This window comes from Cherax quadricarinatus, chromosome 33 (genome assembly GCF_038502225.1).
Source record: "Cherax quadricarinatus isolate ZL_2023a chromosome 33, ASM3850222v1, whole genome shotgun sequence".
Lineage (NCBI taxonomy): Eukaryota > Metazoa > Arthropoda > Malacostraca > Decapoda > Parastacidae > Cherax > Cherax quadricarinatus.
In genome coordinates, this window is record NC_091324.1 from 28,137,765 (window position 1) to 28,155,703 (window position 17,939).

A 17,939-nucleotide genomic window follows, 5' to 3' on the forward strand; every position below is an offset into this window, starting at 1 on the left:
GTGCAGGAATTCAAGGAGTACATAGACAGTGAAGAACTGAAACCTGAACAAGTGTTTAATTGTGACGAAACAGGCCTGTTTTGGAAGAAAATGCCAAGCAGGACCTACATTACTCAGGAGGAAAAGGCACTCCCAGGATATAAGCCTATGAAGACAGGCTTACTCTTCTCATGTGTTCCAATGCTAGTGGTGATTGCAAAGTGAAGCCTTTATTAGTGTATCACTCTGAAACTCCCAGAGCGTTCAGGCAAAAGAATATCCTCAAGGCTAATTTGTGTGTGCTGTGCAGGGCAAACAGTAAGGCATGGGTCACTAGAGACTTTTTCTATGACTGGTTACACCAAGCATTTGCCCCCAATGTGAAAAATTACCTAACTGAAAAGAAATTAGATCTTAAGTGCCTCCTGGTGTTAGACAATGCCCCTGGTCATCCTACAGACTTGGCAGAGCAGCTTTGTGGGGACATGAGCTTCATTAAGGTCAAGTTTTTGCCTCCTAATACCACTCCTCTCCTGCAGCCCATGGACCAGCAGGTTATTGCAAACTTCAAAAAACTGTACACAGAAGCTCTGTTTGAAAGGTGCTTTGTAGTGACCTCAGAAACTCAATTGACTCTAAGAGAGTTTTGGAGAGAGCACTTTAATATCCTCAATTGTGTAAACCTTATAGGTAAGGCTTGGGAGGGAGTAACTAAGAGGACCTTGAACTCTGCTTGGAAGAAACTGTGGCCAGAATGTGTAGACCAAAGGGATTTTGAAGGATTTGAGGCTAACCCTGGGAATCCTATGCCAGTTGAGGAATCCATTGTGGCATTGGGAAAGTCCTTGGGGTTGGAGGTTAGTGGGGATGATGTGGAAGAGTTGGTGGAGGAGGACAATGAAGAACTAACCACTGATGAGCTGCCAGATCATCTTCATCAGCATGAGGCCACACCTGAGGAAGCTGCTTCGGAGGAGGGGAGAGAGAAATTGAAGAAGTTGCCTACTTCAAAGATTAAGGAAATCTGTGCAATGTGGCTTAAAGTGCAAACCTTTATGGATGAAAATCACCCTCAGACAGCTGTTGCAAGCCGTGCTGGTGAACATTACACTGACAATGTTGTGAACCACTTTAGGAAAGTTATAAAGGAATGAGAGGTACAGACCTCTATGGACAGATATGTTGTGGGACAGAAGTCCAGTGACTCTGAAGCTGGTCCTAGTGGCATTAAAAGAAGAAGGGAAGTAACCCCGGAAAAGGACTTGACACCTCAAGTTCTAATGGAAGGGGATTCCCCTTCTAAACACTAAGACTATCAACACTCTCCCCTCCTCCCATCCCATCAATCATCACCAGATCTTCAATAAAGGTAAGTGTCATGTAACTGTGCATGTCTTCTTCAGTTTGTGTGTATTAAAATTAATATTTCATGTGGTAAAATTTTTTTTTTTCATACTTTTGGGTGTCAGGAATGGATTAATTTGATTTCCATTATTTCTTATGGGGAAAATTCATTCGCATAACGATAATTTCGCATAACATTGAGGTCTCAGGAACGGATTAATAGCACTATGCGAGGGTCCACTGTATATATACTCATAAATTCTAGCGGCTTCAAATCAAGAAGGAGAAAGCAGGTAGGCCCACATGTGAGAGAATGGGTCTGTGTGGTCAGTGTGCACCATATAAAAAAAATCCTGGAGCACGCAGTGCATAATGAGAAAAAAAACTGACCGTTTTTTAATTACAATGCCGAATTTGTGGTCTATTTTTGTATAGTATTTATGGTTGTATTCTCGTTTTCTTGGTCTCATTTGATAGAATGGAAAACATATTATAGAAATAGAGGTGATTTTGATTGACTTTACTATAAAAAGAACCTGGAAATGGAGCTCAAAGTAGGGGAAATGTTTGATTTTTGCCGATGTTCAAAAGTAAGCAAATGATGTCATTGTCCAATAAATGTCCAACTAGCCATTCTAATATGCAGTCATGAATGGGTTGATGTTATGTATACAATTATTACAGTATTGCAGTAGTCTGCATAATAGTAAATCTTCTATTTTTTGTTTGAATAAAAATTCAAAATAGAAAGCAAGAGTAATATCAGAGGGGCCTGGAGACATGACTGATGAACAAAGAAAATGTTATTTTAGCGCCAGGAATGTCTGCATTGTTCATTCTGGACCTTATTTTGAAATTGTCATATTTTTTTAATTTTCGTGAAATTGGCCAAATTGCAAATTTCTGACCATGTTAATGGGTAGGTGAAATTGGTAAATGGGCAGTTTCTTGTACTCAATCGATAGAAAAAATGGAGTTCTAAAGAAATAGCTATGCGTTTGGGCGACTGGAACACTGGAATTAAACTAAAATAGGGCTCAAAGTGGGCGAAATCGCCGATTTGTAAATATCGCCGAGGTCGCTAACTTCACGAGAGCGTAATTCCGTCAGTTTTCCATCATATTTTGTTTTTTTGGTGTCGTTACAATGGGGAAAAGATTCTCTATCATTTCATAAGAAAAAATTATTTATTTTTTTTTTTTAAATTTTGCGACACCAGGAGACACCTCAGGATTGGGGGTTGCGACAGTCAAGGGGTTAAGGATACAATTGAGCTTTTGAAGGTATATACAGACATTAGATATACAGTGGACCTCAGGATTTTGTAGTCATCGGATTTCGTAGTCATTCATCCCGAACTTGTCCGAGCAGCCTGACACACCATTTACAGTCAGTGTGTCATTGGTTATCAGCCAGTGAGCACAATCCCACGCATTCACACGATACATTTCGTAATATTCCATTTGTTTTAGTGCTTGCAACTGCTTAATAAGCCACCATGGGCCAAAAGAAAGCTCCTAGTGCCAGCCCTTTGGTAAAGGCGATAAGCACAATAGAATTCAAGAAAGAACACACCAGCCAGGGTACTTCCCCACACACACCAGCCAGGGCACTTCCCCACACACCAGCCAGCATACTCCCCCATACACCAGCCAGGGTACTTCCCCACACACCAGCCAGGGTACTTCCCCACACACCAGACAGGGTACTTCCCCACACACACGATTTGATTTGAGTGGAACTTGCACATGAGTGAATAGAATTATCAAAGCTTACTGCTTGGGAAGCATTGAAAATTGGGTTGGGCAAATATGATTCTGTTAGTGGGATGGTTTGTGAAGGACCTGCCTAGTATGGGCCAACAGGCCTGCTGCAGTGTTCCTGCTTTCTTATGGCCTTATGTGCACCAGCTGAGGAAATTGCTTCAGAGGAGGAGAAAGAGAGAGGGAAGAAGGTGCCTTTTGTGCAAAGTGGAGTGAGGTGCAAACATCTGTAGAGGAACATTGCTCTAACCCTCTCCCCTCCTCCCATCTTCCATACACCAACAAAAGTCTTCAATAAAGGTAAGTGTGATATTATTGTTTTATACTCAATTTCTCATTCTTTTCTGTATGTAAATCTATATTTAATCTATAAAAAAATAATTTTTGTTAAGACTTCTGGATGTCTGGAATGGATTAATTGATTTACATTATTTCTTATGGGAAAAATGATTTCGGAAATCGTCAGATTCGGGTTTAGTCACTCTCTCTGGAACGGATTAATTATGATAACCAGGGGTCCACTGTAGCACTATACAGTGGACCCCCGCATAACGATCACCTCCGAATGCGACCAATTATATAAGTGTATTTATGTAAGTGCGTTTGTACGTGTATGTTTGGGGGTCTGAAATGGACTAATCTACTTCACAATATTCCTTATGGGAACAAATTCGGTCAGTACTGGCACCAGAACATACTTCTGGATTAAAAAAATATCGTTAACCGGGGGTCCACTGTAATCCCTATAGGTTCTGTATTTTTTGGTGAATATAATATTAATAAGACATACATATGAAGTAGTGCATGGAACTGAGCACTTCTACTGGTTAGTGTACAGATGAACATGTACGCAGAACTGAACACTTCCTTTTTTAATTACTGCCTTTTCTGCCGAGCTTAACTACATTAACACTATACTATGCCTGAAATCATAGAACCAGTTTGAAACTACTCAAGTAATTCCAATTAACTAAAGAGCACTAAATTAATTTATTAAACACTTAATATTGTATTATTGTAAATTGTACTAATTGTAATATTTTTTGTTTGCAAATCCTCTATTATAAATTGTATTAATTATAAATTTTTTGCCACCCCTCTTTTCGTATTAATGTACATATAATTAAAATTCACCACTCCATAATGTATGTCTAGTTTTAAGTAGTGTGTAAGCATTAGTATTAGTCTGCCCAAAATGCTCATATGTGCTAGTGGTTGTCTTCGTGCTTAACAATATTTTACTACATGTGAACTACACATTGTTTATTATGCAAAAAAATAATTTTTGAATCTGAATTTGATTAGTGTAATGATAAATAATGAGATACTCACATCCATATAGTCCAGCAACAATAACAGAGCCTGTGAGCACCAACATGGCAGCACAGAACAAGAGGCACTTGCGTCCACCCTTGTCTCCAGTCATATTCGTTACCTCCAGATTCTTTCCACTGTGAAGATTAAGGTCAGTCAAAAATGGTTAAAACATATCACTGCAGGTCATTATATGTAAATATTAATATTTACATAAATATTTAAAAAAAAAATTTAATGACTTAATAAGGCCTTAACATTAAAAGAGGAAAGAAAATTCAATCAGATGAGCTAGACCATCATAAAACCTCAAAAATGAGCTTAAAAAAGGAAAGGCAGGGCATGAGAGCAACATGTGGCAGCAGAGTGACAAGTCTCAGGTGTGGAGGGAAGGGCACATTGCCATACAGGAAACAGAACATTAGGGTTAATCTATAACTACTCTGGTGATAGAACAGACACACAAAGTCTTTATTTCCTCCACTACATGCCCACAATTTTTATACTCTACTCGTTTTTCTTAATTTTTCTGATAGGTGGGATTATTATTCTTATTATTATTTTTCACACACCCTGCTAAGGCAGGGTGACCCAAAACAAGAAGAAATAAAAATTTGTCTTTCTACGTTTTCCAATTTATACAGGAGAAGGGGTTACTAACCCTGTGCTCCTGTTGTTGTTGTTGTTGTTGTTGTTGTTGTTGTTGTTGTTGTTGTTGTTGTTGTTGTTGTTGTTGTTGTTGTTGTTGTTGTTGTTGTTGTTGTTGTTGTTGTTGTTGTTGTTGTTGTTGTTGTTGTTGTTGTTGTTGTTGTTGTTGTTGTTGTTGTTGTTGTTGTTGTTGTTGTTGTTGTTGTTGTTGTTGTTGTTGTTGTTGTTGTTGTTGTTGTTGTTGTTGTTGTTGTTGTTGTTGTTGTTGTTGTTGTTGTTGTTGTTGTTGTTGTTGTTGTTGTTGTTGTTGTTGTTGTTGTTGTTGTTGTTGTTGTTGTTGTTGTTGTTGTTGTTGTTGTTGTTGTTGTTGTTGTTGTTGTTGTTGTTGTTGTTGTTGTTGTTGTTGTTGTTGTTGTTGTTGTTGTTGTTGTTGTTGTTGTTGTTGTTGTTGTTGTATTCATGGTGAGAGCAATAAACCCATATTAGTAATTTATTGCCTAGGGAATAGGAGGGGAAAGGGAGGTCAGGTTCAATTCCTTGGATCATGAACCCTCCTCAGCATCAAAAGTTATTGAGAACTCTCATGTATAGTATACTGCTGAAAGTTGAGGCATTAAAATATTTCACGAGAAACATTTCTTAATTATAGAAAAGCCATGATAAAAATAGTTCTATATATACTGTACTATGTTTCATTTATCTGTCTGGGAACTGCTGAGAAGACGGTTTTGCACTCCGGAGAGAGTAATCTTAACAAGCTATGTGCTTCCTGTCACATATCTACACATACTATACTCATATATCTGTGTACAAATTACCTCATGTGATGTATCTAGGATTCCACCCTAGACATGTCAGCTAGTAACCAGAGTCACTAGTCTATAATATGCAGGGTGATTACCGTGGCATTCAGTTCAATACCTCTGGGAAGCCTCATGGATGGCCAGACTATAAACCAGGAATTTTATGAAATCTCTCTGTATTATTATAGTATACCCAGACTGTAAGTGAGTATTGTGCTTAATGGTAAGTAAGTGTTCAATAACAAGATCTATTTACAAAAACTCATTGTAGCTATAATAAATGTTTGTCATCCATGCTAATTAGATATTACTGCTAATTCTAAATAAAATCTTCTACAGCAACTGTTATATTGACCCTTGTGGGTTTAGCACTTAGTTTTACCTTAATAATAATAATAATATTAATAATAATAATATGACAGTTGTTTTCTTTGATAAGTTTCACTTCAGGGAAATTCATAAGAACCATCATATGAATTTCCCTGAAATGATTAATTTTCTGTGCTGTAGAGTATATACATTGTGTTGTTCCTCCAGCATGTGTATATGCACATGTTTTCCAAATAAAATACCATAATTAGCATACAGTATTCTGGTTCTTTTACATACACATTAAAAAAGTATAATAACTTTCTACTGAAGATTTAATTTGTTGATTCTCTCCAACAAATTTATTATAAATTGTGAAGAATGTTGACAGATGATCTATTAAACCAACTTTGCTAAACTTAAAGCTTTGTCTCTCATTATTTAGGATATCATTAGTCAACAGCTGATAAAAAATAACTACACAGATGGACCCCCATATCCATGGGGGATATATTCCAAGACCTACCGCAGATACCCGAAACCACAGATAGTAGCAAACGCTATGTATAAGTTGTTTTTCATTTACATACAGACCTATGATAAAGCTCAATTGATAAATTATGCACAATAAGTGGAGAATTAGCACTTTTTTCACTGATGGAAAGCACTTCAGGCTTCTCTTAGGCTTTGAAGAACTGCCTCCATCACTGCTTTTGCACTATGGGGCCATTATTAAGCAAAATTAAGGGTTATTTTTGAGCCAGGGTAAACTACAGATAACTGAAACTGTAGAAACCAGACCTGCAGATATGGTGGTTCTACTGTATAAACAAAGGGCCCCACTTTATAGCACTTCGCTTAACAGCATTTCACTAATGAAGTGGTTTTCGTTGATACCTCTTATTCGTTTATTCAAACTTCCTACAATAAATATATTCACCACTCACTATACGCTAAGAATGAAAATATTTTAAGGTAAGTAATGTGTGTTCTCCTTGGGGAAGTGGAACAGAATTCTTCCTTCATAAGCCATGCGTGTCATAAGAGGAGACTAAAATACCGGGAGCAAGGGGCTAGTAACCCCTTCTCCTGTACATATTACTAAATTTAAAAGGAGAAACTTTTGTTTTTCCTTTTGGGCCACCCTGCCTTGGTGGGATATGGCCAATTTGTTGAAAGAAGAAGAAGAAGAAAAAGTAATGTGTGTACTGTATATGCATTTTTAAGGCCTGGCACTATTGTTCACTTAATTTATATGCTTTTATATGCATTTGAAAATGAAAAAAACCTATGATTCACTTTACAGAAATTTTTGCTTTACAACAGTAGCCCAGAACCTAACCTGGTGTACAAGTGGGGCCTCCTGTAAAGGTGAGATTTGAACTGCATCAAAACAAACTAAAGACCAGGATAACAATTACACCAAAGAGCTACACTGACATAATATTCCAATCAATCTTAAAATGGAACAAATTGCAAGAGAAAGAAATCTGATTCTGTGGCAACTTATTATGCAACCAAGACCAAACACATCAAAAACAGATGTATACATGTATATGGGCAGCGGATAATGTTTTCATATTTTATTTCTAAAAGAAGATTACACATTCATATGTTTTTCTTTGTACTAGCTGCAACCATTTTAATTTTTCCTTCATTACTGTTACTGTTATACTATACTGTTTTTGTCTAAGTATGTAATGTGACAAACTGAGCATGCCAGCTATTGCAAAATATCTCATTAAATGCAAGGTGTTTAACATAACAACTTTATAGTTAAAAAACAAGGACAATGGTTGAAGAAATAATAAAAGATAAATGAATATGATAGACATGGTACATAATAAAGAATAATGTTTGAACCTGTAATATTTCCTAAGCCTATAATTCACCTGTTGTATTCAGTTTTTGTAGCAGCATGATTATTGGCTTATTGTTTTTTCTGTTCAGATTTGACAAGTATAAACTGTGTTCAGCAAGAAGTCTTTGGCAAATGGTCAAAAAAAAAAAACATAAAAGTGTGGTACTTTGAGAAAAGGGAAGCAATGGAATCAACCAAGTAAGTGAAGTACAAAAAGACAGTATCCATACTTGCTAGAGAATCTATGCATGAAAAAATGCAAACATGAGTATTGCAACAAAATACAGTAAAACATTAGTCGTGACTTCAAATAAACTGACAGAGCCATGTTCAATAAATCATATTCTTTGTTCCAAATAATGATTTCACTTTTACTGAGGATTGCATATATTTTGCCAATCAGCTTGCAAAATTATCTGGGAAAAAGGAAAGGATATGATGCCTTTCCAGTAGGAACCCCTGACTTTAAATCAACCTTTCAATCAATATGCAAAGAACTCAATGACAATTGTGCTCACAATGTTGAAAGTGAGATTGCTTTTGCATAAAATCTGATTACTGCAGATGCAACTTAACATCAATTATGTAACACAAACTTCTGTAGAGAAGAAATGAATCCCATAGCTTACCAGGTTATAAATCATGATACAAAATCTCAACTTGGTTGACTTACTAATACTTGTAAAGAAGCATCATTCTAGATAGGGCATGGAAAACTTGACAGAAATTGATGATCAACAGGTAATCATTAGTGATCTTGTACATTGGTGATCAACAGATAACCATTAGTGATCTTGTACACTGGCAATGTCTACATTGCCAAATACACAAAGACAAAAACTGTATAAAGCTTAGGGTAAAATATCATCACTAATAATATAAAAGGAACAGCCATTGTGACAACTTTCAGGTATACAGCAACAACTTCCTGAAGCACCTAAACTGGCAAACTCTGAAGGATGTGACTCATCTTTACTGAACAAAATATGCAGTACAAATGGTCTCCAGATAAACTTTGTAGGGAAGGTACCCATCAAAATGAAGAAGAAACAGTTCTTGGTCAACAATACAATCAAGCAAAGGTCATTATCATGCTCTGTGAGATGCTGCAAGAAAGTGAATGCAAGTCTTCATGCAGATGATGCCAATTTATTAATCATCTCAACAGAGGTAAAATCTGCATCCGTCTGTGCCACAGCTATCATTAGAGAGGGCACAGCGCTCTTGATATTGCTTTGTTTTTATGTTGACCTCCGTTCCTTCAATCTTCTCCTTAGGTTAGACAAAAAAAGCCAAGAAAACTCAGAAAATTTGGAACATTCATTGGCTGCAGAGTGCTTTGAGTCCAAAGACAAGCAACTTATTTCCATTTGTACATGCAGTCTGTGGCTGTGACACAATGTCATGCCTGTCTGGCATTAGGAAAGGGATTGCTTTGATTAACCTAAAGAGCAGTACTCATTTCAAGAAGCAGGCAGAACTATTCTGCCACATAGCAATCACAAACGAGGTCACCTCAGTTGTAGAAGAGATGCTCGCCTTCCTGTATAATGATATTCCAGGTGAAGGACTGGAGGTACTGTGATACTGGTGATTTCCCAAGACATTTTCTGCAAGCACATCTTCTGTGCAAGTTGACACTCTGTTACCAACCACTGCGGCAGCACAGCACCTGTGTTTATTTCCAAGTTAAGCAGTGAGTGGGCATTCTCTCTCACCAGTTCCAGAAGCTCTACTGAAGGTGATCAGATGCAACTGCAAGATGATCTGTGATACAAAATTATGTACTTGAAAAAAAAAAATTGTCTGGAATGCTCACTAGCACATACTGAGTGTGAAGAACCTAGCTGTGTAAACTCTTAATTTGTATGGACATCTTGGAAAAATTGTGAAATGTGATATATGTAATAAAAAAAGAACTATTTTAGTTGTTGTTCACTATTCATTTTCACATATGTTTGAAGTATATGGCACCATGTTGGTTATACTCATAGTTCAATCATTTACAATGCAGAGCATGAAGAGATCCCCCCACCCACCCACCCACACCCACCCACCCACACCCCCACATACACACAGCCATTAATAACTTTTTTAATACTATTTTAAATACATAAGATAATTCTGATTGCATCAGTGCATTTTATGAGTGGTCTTTCACAAGAATTAGTGCCAAAATGTATACCAAAAGAAAAACTTTTCTGTTAAAAAAAGAGTACAGATGCATGCAGTGTAGCTGTAGTTAAAGTTTATTTCACTCTCGTTGAAGCAACTCCTTTCATCTCCATTTGCATATAATGTGCCTTAAACATTTACCAATGCAATACAATAAAAATAAATTCTTCTGCAATTAGTTCTAGGCTGACTCATTTTTCCTTCAAGACTGACTGGACTACAGTATACCTGTAGAGTGTACAGTACTGTACTAATTTTATAATAGAGTGTACAGTACTGTACTAAAGTATTTAAAACAATGTAGATAAAGGATGACCCAAACCTTCAGAATAAAACAGCAATAATACGATACTACAAATATAAAAATATACCTTAGCTTCAATAAATTCCTTATATGCCACAAGCAAAGGCAGTCCTAGATGAAAAGTGAGAAATAGTTTGGACACCAAGCTGATGCACAGCTGAGAGAGAAATGTGAATATTTCAGCCTCAGTGAGACTGCTGAAAAGGGGACTTGTGTGAGAGAGACAGTGTACATTTTAGCCTCGTGGGAGTGAAGACTGGCTGAAATATACACGTCACTTTTCTGTCTTAGTTTTCTCTTCAAGTATGCCTCACTTTTCACTGATCACTGTTTATGACATTCCAAGCAGTTTTATATAATTACCTTTTTTTTTTTTGTAAGTAATGCAGTTCTATCAAGACATGTTCTTTGACCTTTGTGAAAAGATTAAGTAATAGCAACATGCATTTGGCTATATTATTAACATGCCTAATAACACACATGGTGTTGACTGTATAAATTCATGAAATAAAAAGGCATATAAAAATGAACACAGGAAGATTAGTATTTATAACAAGTTCTGAACTCATTCTCATAAAGGATCAGAGTCAATAGGGCAAAAGCTGTATAAACAAGCCCTGTAGCATGTGAGTATCAAATAGACAAGTGTGTGAGAAAAATGCAAATAGTATTGCAGATTTTGCATGAAGTTACTACAGCTGCTGTAGTATTGAAGCGTGAGGTTAGTCAGTCACCGGTCTCCAGGTCATGTACCTGTTGTCTGGCTGAGCCACCTCTGCTGCCCAGGTGAGGTAGTCGGTCGGGCCGGAGGTCAGAAGAGGAGGGTGCACCCTGTCACTCCCAGTACACGCACTCAGGCTAGGCTCTGCACTAGATGTTTTGGTGATGTCTGGCAAGTTGTGCACCTCGATGACAATGCCTTGTGAGTGTGCCTCCCTCGATGCTTCCTCCTGGTTATTGTCAAGCGAGGTTGAGGTGGTTTTGGACCAAAGGTTTAAACTTGCTATCCCCGATGCAGTGTCTAAGATTTCATTTGTGGTCTGTGGTGTGGTGCTGACTATGTTTGCAGATAACTGAGAGTGTTGGTTTTCTATACTGGGTGTGCAGACCATACCAATGTCAGGTGAGCATATAACGGTGTTGTGTGCACTGTTCCCACTAACAAAAGCTTCATTGTCTGCTGTGGTAAGTGGTTCAAACAAAGCAGCTAGTGGATTTTTATCTGTAGAAAAAACAAAATCTCTCTCACTGTTTAAACTGTTCACCTGTATCTTCAAAACATTCCCATCAGAAGTAATTGCTGGAGAATCAAATACTTTTCCTCTGTCAGAGGCAAGATAGCGGCGACTTATGTTGCTGACCCTTAGATCAGCTTTCGATGAGAAAAAGGATGATTCTGAGAGAGATTTTTCATTTTTCTTTAAAAACTTGCGAGCTTTTAATTGTCTTCCAGTCTGAGTTTTGGTGTCTGATGTCTGACTTTCTTCATAGTCCTTTTGTCCAAGTTCCCAATCCTGACTTTGGTCACTGAAATCTGAGTCCAGGTTTTTATTTTCTTGATGATGGAAGTCAGTAAGCCTCAATGGATCCACAACGTCTGGAGTGGTCTCTTGATCATCCTCTTCAGGTATAGGTGTAAGAGAGCATTGTGGCTGGTCACCATAGTGGAAGGAGTGGCAGCGTTTCATCCCAGCTCTGTACCTCTCTTGCTTATTTCTTCTCAGTCTTTTCCTATCAAGGGAATGTGAGGCATCCATATCATGCAGCACTGCCGGATGAACATTTATATTCTGCTGATCTCGAAAGCGGAGGTACTGTAAAATTTTCAAGCGGTGGATGACGCTTTTATTAATTCGTAATGCTGCTAGTTTCTCTTCTAGTTCCTTAGCAACTAAATACCTACGACCAAGTCTGAAGTTTGCCAAGTCTTCCTTAAGTAGTTCTTTTAATTCTTTTCTTTTCTTGTCAATTGATGTCATGTCATCTTTATCAGCAGGTAAAGGCATTGTCTCTTGATCACAAAGTTGCTGTTGTCTTGTGTCTACTATCTCTTCAGAAATATCATTTTCTTTGTCATCAGTTGTATAAGAAGCCTCTGATGGAGTGTAAGTGACAGACAAAGAATCTCTGCCAAAGACACGCTGAGATTCTTTGCCTAATGTCTGTACCAAGTCAGAAGAAAGGTAGTGACAAGGCTGACTTGAAGAAAGAAAAGAGCATTGTGAGGCTGGAGAGGCACTATGAGACAAGCTAGTGGCACTGTGAAGCAAGCTAGTGGCACTGTGAGGCAGGCTAGTGTCACTGTGAGGAAAGTTACTGGCACTGTAAGGCAAGCTAGTGGCACTGTCAAGCAAGCTAGTGGCACTATGAGACAAGCTATTGCTGCCTTGGGTAGAAAGCACATGTGCACAAGTGGTAGACAAAGCAGTGTTGTGTGTCATGTCCTTAATTTGTGCACTGGTGCTAAGTGAAGCAAGGCTCCTCAGTGAGGTACTCTGATCCTGTGAACTTGGGCTACATAAAGCTGGGCTGTGTTGAATGATGCCCTCAACCTGTGGTGAGCAACTCAGTGAAGCTGTAGTATGTGGGAGGAAAGAGTCAGTGCCAAGAGTGGAGTGAGTGAGTGTGTGGGGAAATGTTAGTTCAGACATGCCATGCACAATAGGTGGATTGCTGAAAGTAAAGATGGAATTAGTAAGTATCAGTGCATTATTTTGCAGTTCACATTATGCAAAATTATGAGTATTCAAAAGGGTTTGTTTCAGACTGAAGATTTTACTGATGTGTATTTACAGTGCCTTGCAATTGTACAAATTAATACTATGCTGTCACCCATGACAAATACCAGTATGGCACCTAAAGCAATAAGAACATGCTGGAAAAAACATAACAAAACTCCCACTATCAGAAACCAGTGGCTAACATCTTTCAACAAATATCCATAATGCACTGCTATTAACTTTATCTCAGAAACATGCCATTTGACAAGTTTCTGGTGGTAATTTACCTCTCTATCCTTTCGATCCTTTCTCTTTCCATCTTTTCTATTCGGATGTCATCGTAGGACCCATGAACATGGTCAGGCTTGCCAGTCTCAAGGATGAACTTGACCCGGTGACCTCCTAATGACTTCTGGGCTACATAGTTTGATTCTTCTGAGGAGCTGTGGAGGAAGGAGGGTGGGAGGTGCAACACAGAGAAACATCAACATCTGCCTACTACAACTACTTTATTTACTACTACTACTGCTGCTGAAATGTGTGATAATAAGTTTGCTGCTCACATCAAATGTCTATGAGAACAGATTTGATAAACAAAGCTGTTTATAAATACTTTGCTGTGATTCTCTAGTTGAGCCCACATATTTTTCCACCCAAAGAAACATCTCTACTGTGATTTAAAGTTTACAGCAAGTCCTACTGTGAAATAATAAGTGAAGCAACTCTACAGTGAGCATGTTACAGCTACACCAACTCTACAATGGTAGCCAGAAGCATCACACACACAAGACAGTGCTGGGGAACCTACCCGACAAAGCGGTGGGTGTCTATAGGGACGTAATTGTCATCGTAAGGGTCTGTGAAGCGTGCTCTCTGGTAGCCATTAAGGGTAGCAGCATTTCCTGCTGCTGCTGCTGCTGCTGCTGCTGCATTCTGCTGCAGCCCCATATTTACCATCTCCATGTTGATGGTGGAGGACGAGCCACTCTTCTTGAGGATGCCCTTCCTGACAGAGGAAACTGAGCTACGGTGGCTCAGGTTCCCAGACCGGTGGCTCACCGGGGAGTGGCGTGGACTGGGCCGTGGACTCATACTGCTGGAAACAGAAGACACAGGTTATCACCAGTCAATCACTGCATGCTTAATTATCACAGAATACACACATCAGAGGTCTAGTGTCACAGTAAGCCATTAATAATTAGCAGACACTGGTTAATATAATCTAAACATCTCCAGACCCCAGTATACAACATAAAGCTAGTCTAGAGTGACACCAAAGTTATTCAGCACTCTATATAATTAAACATTCTTCACTCACAACATATAACACACACACACACACACACACAAGCTAAAACTCTCCTATCCCCTCATCCCAATTAAAAACCAATTACACAAATTAACACACTGTCATATTTGTGACATATGGTGACATTGTTAAAATATTTCACATTAGTTAAAAACATCAAATTGTAATACAGTATTAAAAGTTGCCTAAACTTCATCTGAGTTCACCATAGATACCTTGGTAATAGTGAAATTTACAAATGAAACGAAAAAACAGAAACCATAATCAAACAGCTTTAAAATGTGGAGCAGTCACCAGCATGCTGCAAGTATATATCAGAGAGAGAGGGCAAGAGCACTCACAAGCAAGTGGCTGTGAGTGAAGTGCACGCACTCTATCATCAGTTTACAGAGGATCATCTCATTGTGACGATTCTTTTGGAAGAAGGAGGGTCAAATGCCCACCTCTTGCTAAACTCCATACAGTAAAACTTGCTCACGAAATCGTAATGACACGATTGCAAACAAACCATACCCCGGCCGGGATTGAACCCGCGGGTTCAATCCCGGCTGGGGTATGGTCAGTATAACTTGCTGCTTGTTTTTATGGCCAATTAGGCCTGACACTTTCTTAGGATGATGAATGTGACCCAAAAGGTCACAGTCAAACATAGGTCTCTTATAGAATATGCTTAATACAGCAGCATTAACCTTCACATCAGCCCACTTATTACTCAGGACTCAAACATGACCAGAGCACTGACAAAACTCCATGTCCTTGTACTGGGTGTGGAAACAGGCGAGTGATTCCTGAAGCTTCTGAACCACAGGGTGAGCTGGAGTAAAACTGCACCAGGGCAAGCAGAACATTCAACAGTCCAAGCATACAATGGACCCAGACCCTCTATGGTTAGGAAAAACTACAAGTAGCATAAATCAACCATCTTGAATAATCTGGTGAAACGACACAAATGGCCTCACAGTACCAAAGATGGAAGAAAATATCAAACTTCTATAACATATCATAGGTTTCCTTTGGATCAAGGAAGAGCACCTAGGGATGAAGCCCTCCTGAGTATCACCAGTCAGCCTCACCAAGGAATCTTTCATCAACCAAAACTTGTCAAAGTCGAACTGCACTGAGGAGATATTGCTCTATGAGGCTATAACTTGCTATAAGGAGCATTGTCCCATAAGTCTGCATGTGCCTCTTATGGAACTTATGATCCATAGCCAACTGCCAGTAAACAAAATAATCCTCCAAAACACCAAAACAGAGGAGTTTTCCTCCTACCAAAGAAAAATTCAGGAACTTCACATTCTGCAAGTATGCAGAAGGCAAAGTTGTACTCTACAAGTATGCTGAGAGATAAAGCTGAAACCTTCAAGGAAAGTACTGTACCTAGATGACTGTAAAGGGAACTAAGTACAGTACAAGGAAATAGGACTACCCTCCCCTTTATCAAATAAAATCTGATTATTTCCCATTTCTCTGGAGCTGTATGATCCCAATGAGGTTACTGCTTCTCCATGAATATTTAGCAAAACATAAATAACAAAAAAAGCACAATACCGTGACTGGAACAATACACAAATAACCCACACATAGAAGAGAGGAGCTTATGACGATGTTTCGGTCCGACTTGGACCATTTACAATGTGCGGGTTATTTGTGTAGAAAAACAATCCATTTATTTACATTTATATACTCCAAGATAAACTTAGTAGGCTACTACTGGAGTTTCAAATTCCTTCAAAAATAATTTCCAAGAGAACTGGGGAAGTTTCCACAGAGTAAAAGTGAGCCACCAGAGAGATGATATGAGAAACTTCAAGGGATGTTATGAGAATCGAGAGACCAAGAGAATAACTAACCTGAAGTTTAGTCTTCGAGATGATGAAGGTGATTGATCTGGCGACGACCTGGCCGAGGTGGTGGAGCCGTCGCCCCGTCCCACCTCGTCCTCGTCCTCGCTGAAGAAAGCGGGATTAACTACCCCGGGGTCGTCTTTGTCCTCCTTGTCTTCCCCGGGCATAATGTCCTCCTCATCGGAGTCATCACATCCAAGCTTGAACCTCGACGACCTCCTCTCCTGGCTCTTTAATTTGCCGTTGGCCAGACCCTCGTGCTTGCTCTTCTCATTTCTTTTGTTCTTTTCATTGTTGTCTTTGCTGGTGTCGTCGTCAGAGGTTGGAACGAGTGGGCACCCGTCGCCCAGGTCCTCGTCACTCTCAAGTACCGCCGTGTTCTCGTTCTCGTCTGTCAGTGACTTGCTGTCTTCCTTAGTCTTATTGTTGATTGAGGCGAGGAATGCCTGCAGAGTAAGGAACCAGAAACAAAGTGAGTAAACTCTCTCTCTCTCTCCTCCCTCATATACCGCAACTTCTCCCTTCCTTTATATTCTCTAAAGTAATACCTAGTTTCCCTAAGCTTGTCAAAATATATGTTGCTCTTAACTCCAGTAACTAAAACATTTCAGTATATTATGAAAAAAAATATTCCAGGGAAGAACCCTGAGGTACTCCCCTTACAGCTGATCCCCATTAAGATTTTCCCCATTAATGATAATTGTATAGTGTTACCCATGTACTGCTCAGATTCAATTATTCTTTTCCTCAGTTTTAAGCTTCAGGTTAATTTATGGTCAATATTGGGTTTAGGTCCTCTCTCTCTGTAGGTAATGCACTTTTTCCGACTGTTATAATAATAATAATAATAATAATAATAATAATAATAATCTCAACTTCAGCTGCTAAGTTAATTTCGTTACTTGGCATTTAAAAGAAATATTGGTAATTATTCCCAATGAGCTCTGTAGTGAGCTTTAACTGTTACTAGTGAGTTCTGTAGCACACTTCAACTGTTACTAGTCATCTCTGTAGTGAACTTCACCAACTGTATTAGTCAGCTTCAACTGTTTCCAGTGAGCTCTGTAGTAAGCTTCACCAGCTGTTACTAGTGAGTTTCACAAACTGTTACTAGTGAGCTCTGTAGTGAGCTTCAACTGTTACTAGCAAGCTCTGTAGTGAGCTTCAACTGTTACTAGTGAGCTCTGTAGTGAGCTTCAACTGTTACTAGTGAGCTCTGTAATGAGCTTCAACTGTTACTAGTGAGCTCAGTAGTGAACTTCACCAGCTGTTACTAGTGAGCTTCACTTGAAGTGGACGAGTCCAACTATAACTGCCCATATGTGGACAAATATACTAGCTATCCTTAAATCAAAGATAATCACAGACAACATTACTGACCCAACCTTCCTCATAACAAACATTTCTAAGCAATCAATGGAATATAGCAAGCTCTCTTTTCAACTCCATGATGAGGCATCAAAAAGTAACTTCAGTGCCAGAGTTGACTGGCCCACAGAATTTCCCAGTGCCAATGATATCGATGAATGGATAGATATATTTCTAATCACAACACATCGACTG

General features: G+C 38.8%; 1 protein-coding gene across 5 annotated transcripts in view; it reads right to left on the reverse strand.

The window, feature by feature from the left end:
• LOC128693930 (uncharacterized) overlaps positions 1 to 17,939 on the reverse strand; it is a 383,054-nt gene that overhangs the window by 65,939 nt on the left and 299,176 nt on the right. For 3 of the 5 annotated variants that reach the window (XM_070090979.1, XM_070090977.1, XM_070090980.1), the window contains 4 exons: positions 16,383 to 16,822; positions 14,029 to 14,316; positions 13,508 to 13,663; positions 4,419 to 4,537 (listed from right to left, as the gene is read on the reverse strand). In XM_070090979.1, coding sequence (XP_069947080.1) covers positions 4,419 to 4,537; positions 13,508 to 13,663; positions 14,029 to 14,316; positions 16,383 to 16,822 — 1,003 coding nt within the window. Of the gene's footprint in view, positions 1 to 4,418; positions 4,538 to 11,253; positions 13,313 to 13,507; positions 13,664 to 14,028; positions 14,317 to 16,382; positions 16,823 to 17,939 lie in introns of those variants that run through there. The other 2 variants (XM_070090978.1, XM_070090976.1) reach the window with 2 other exon arrangements.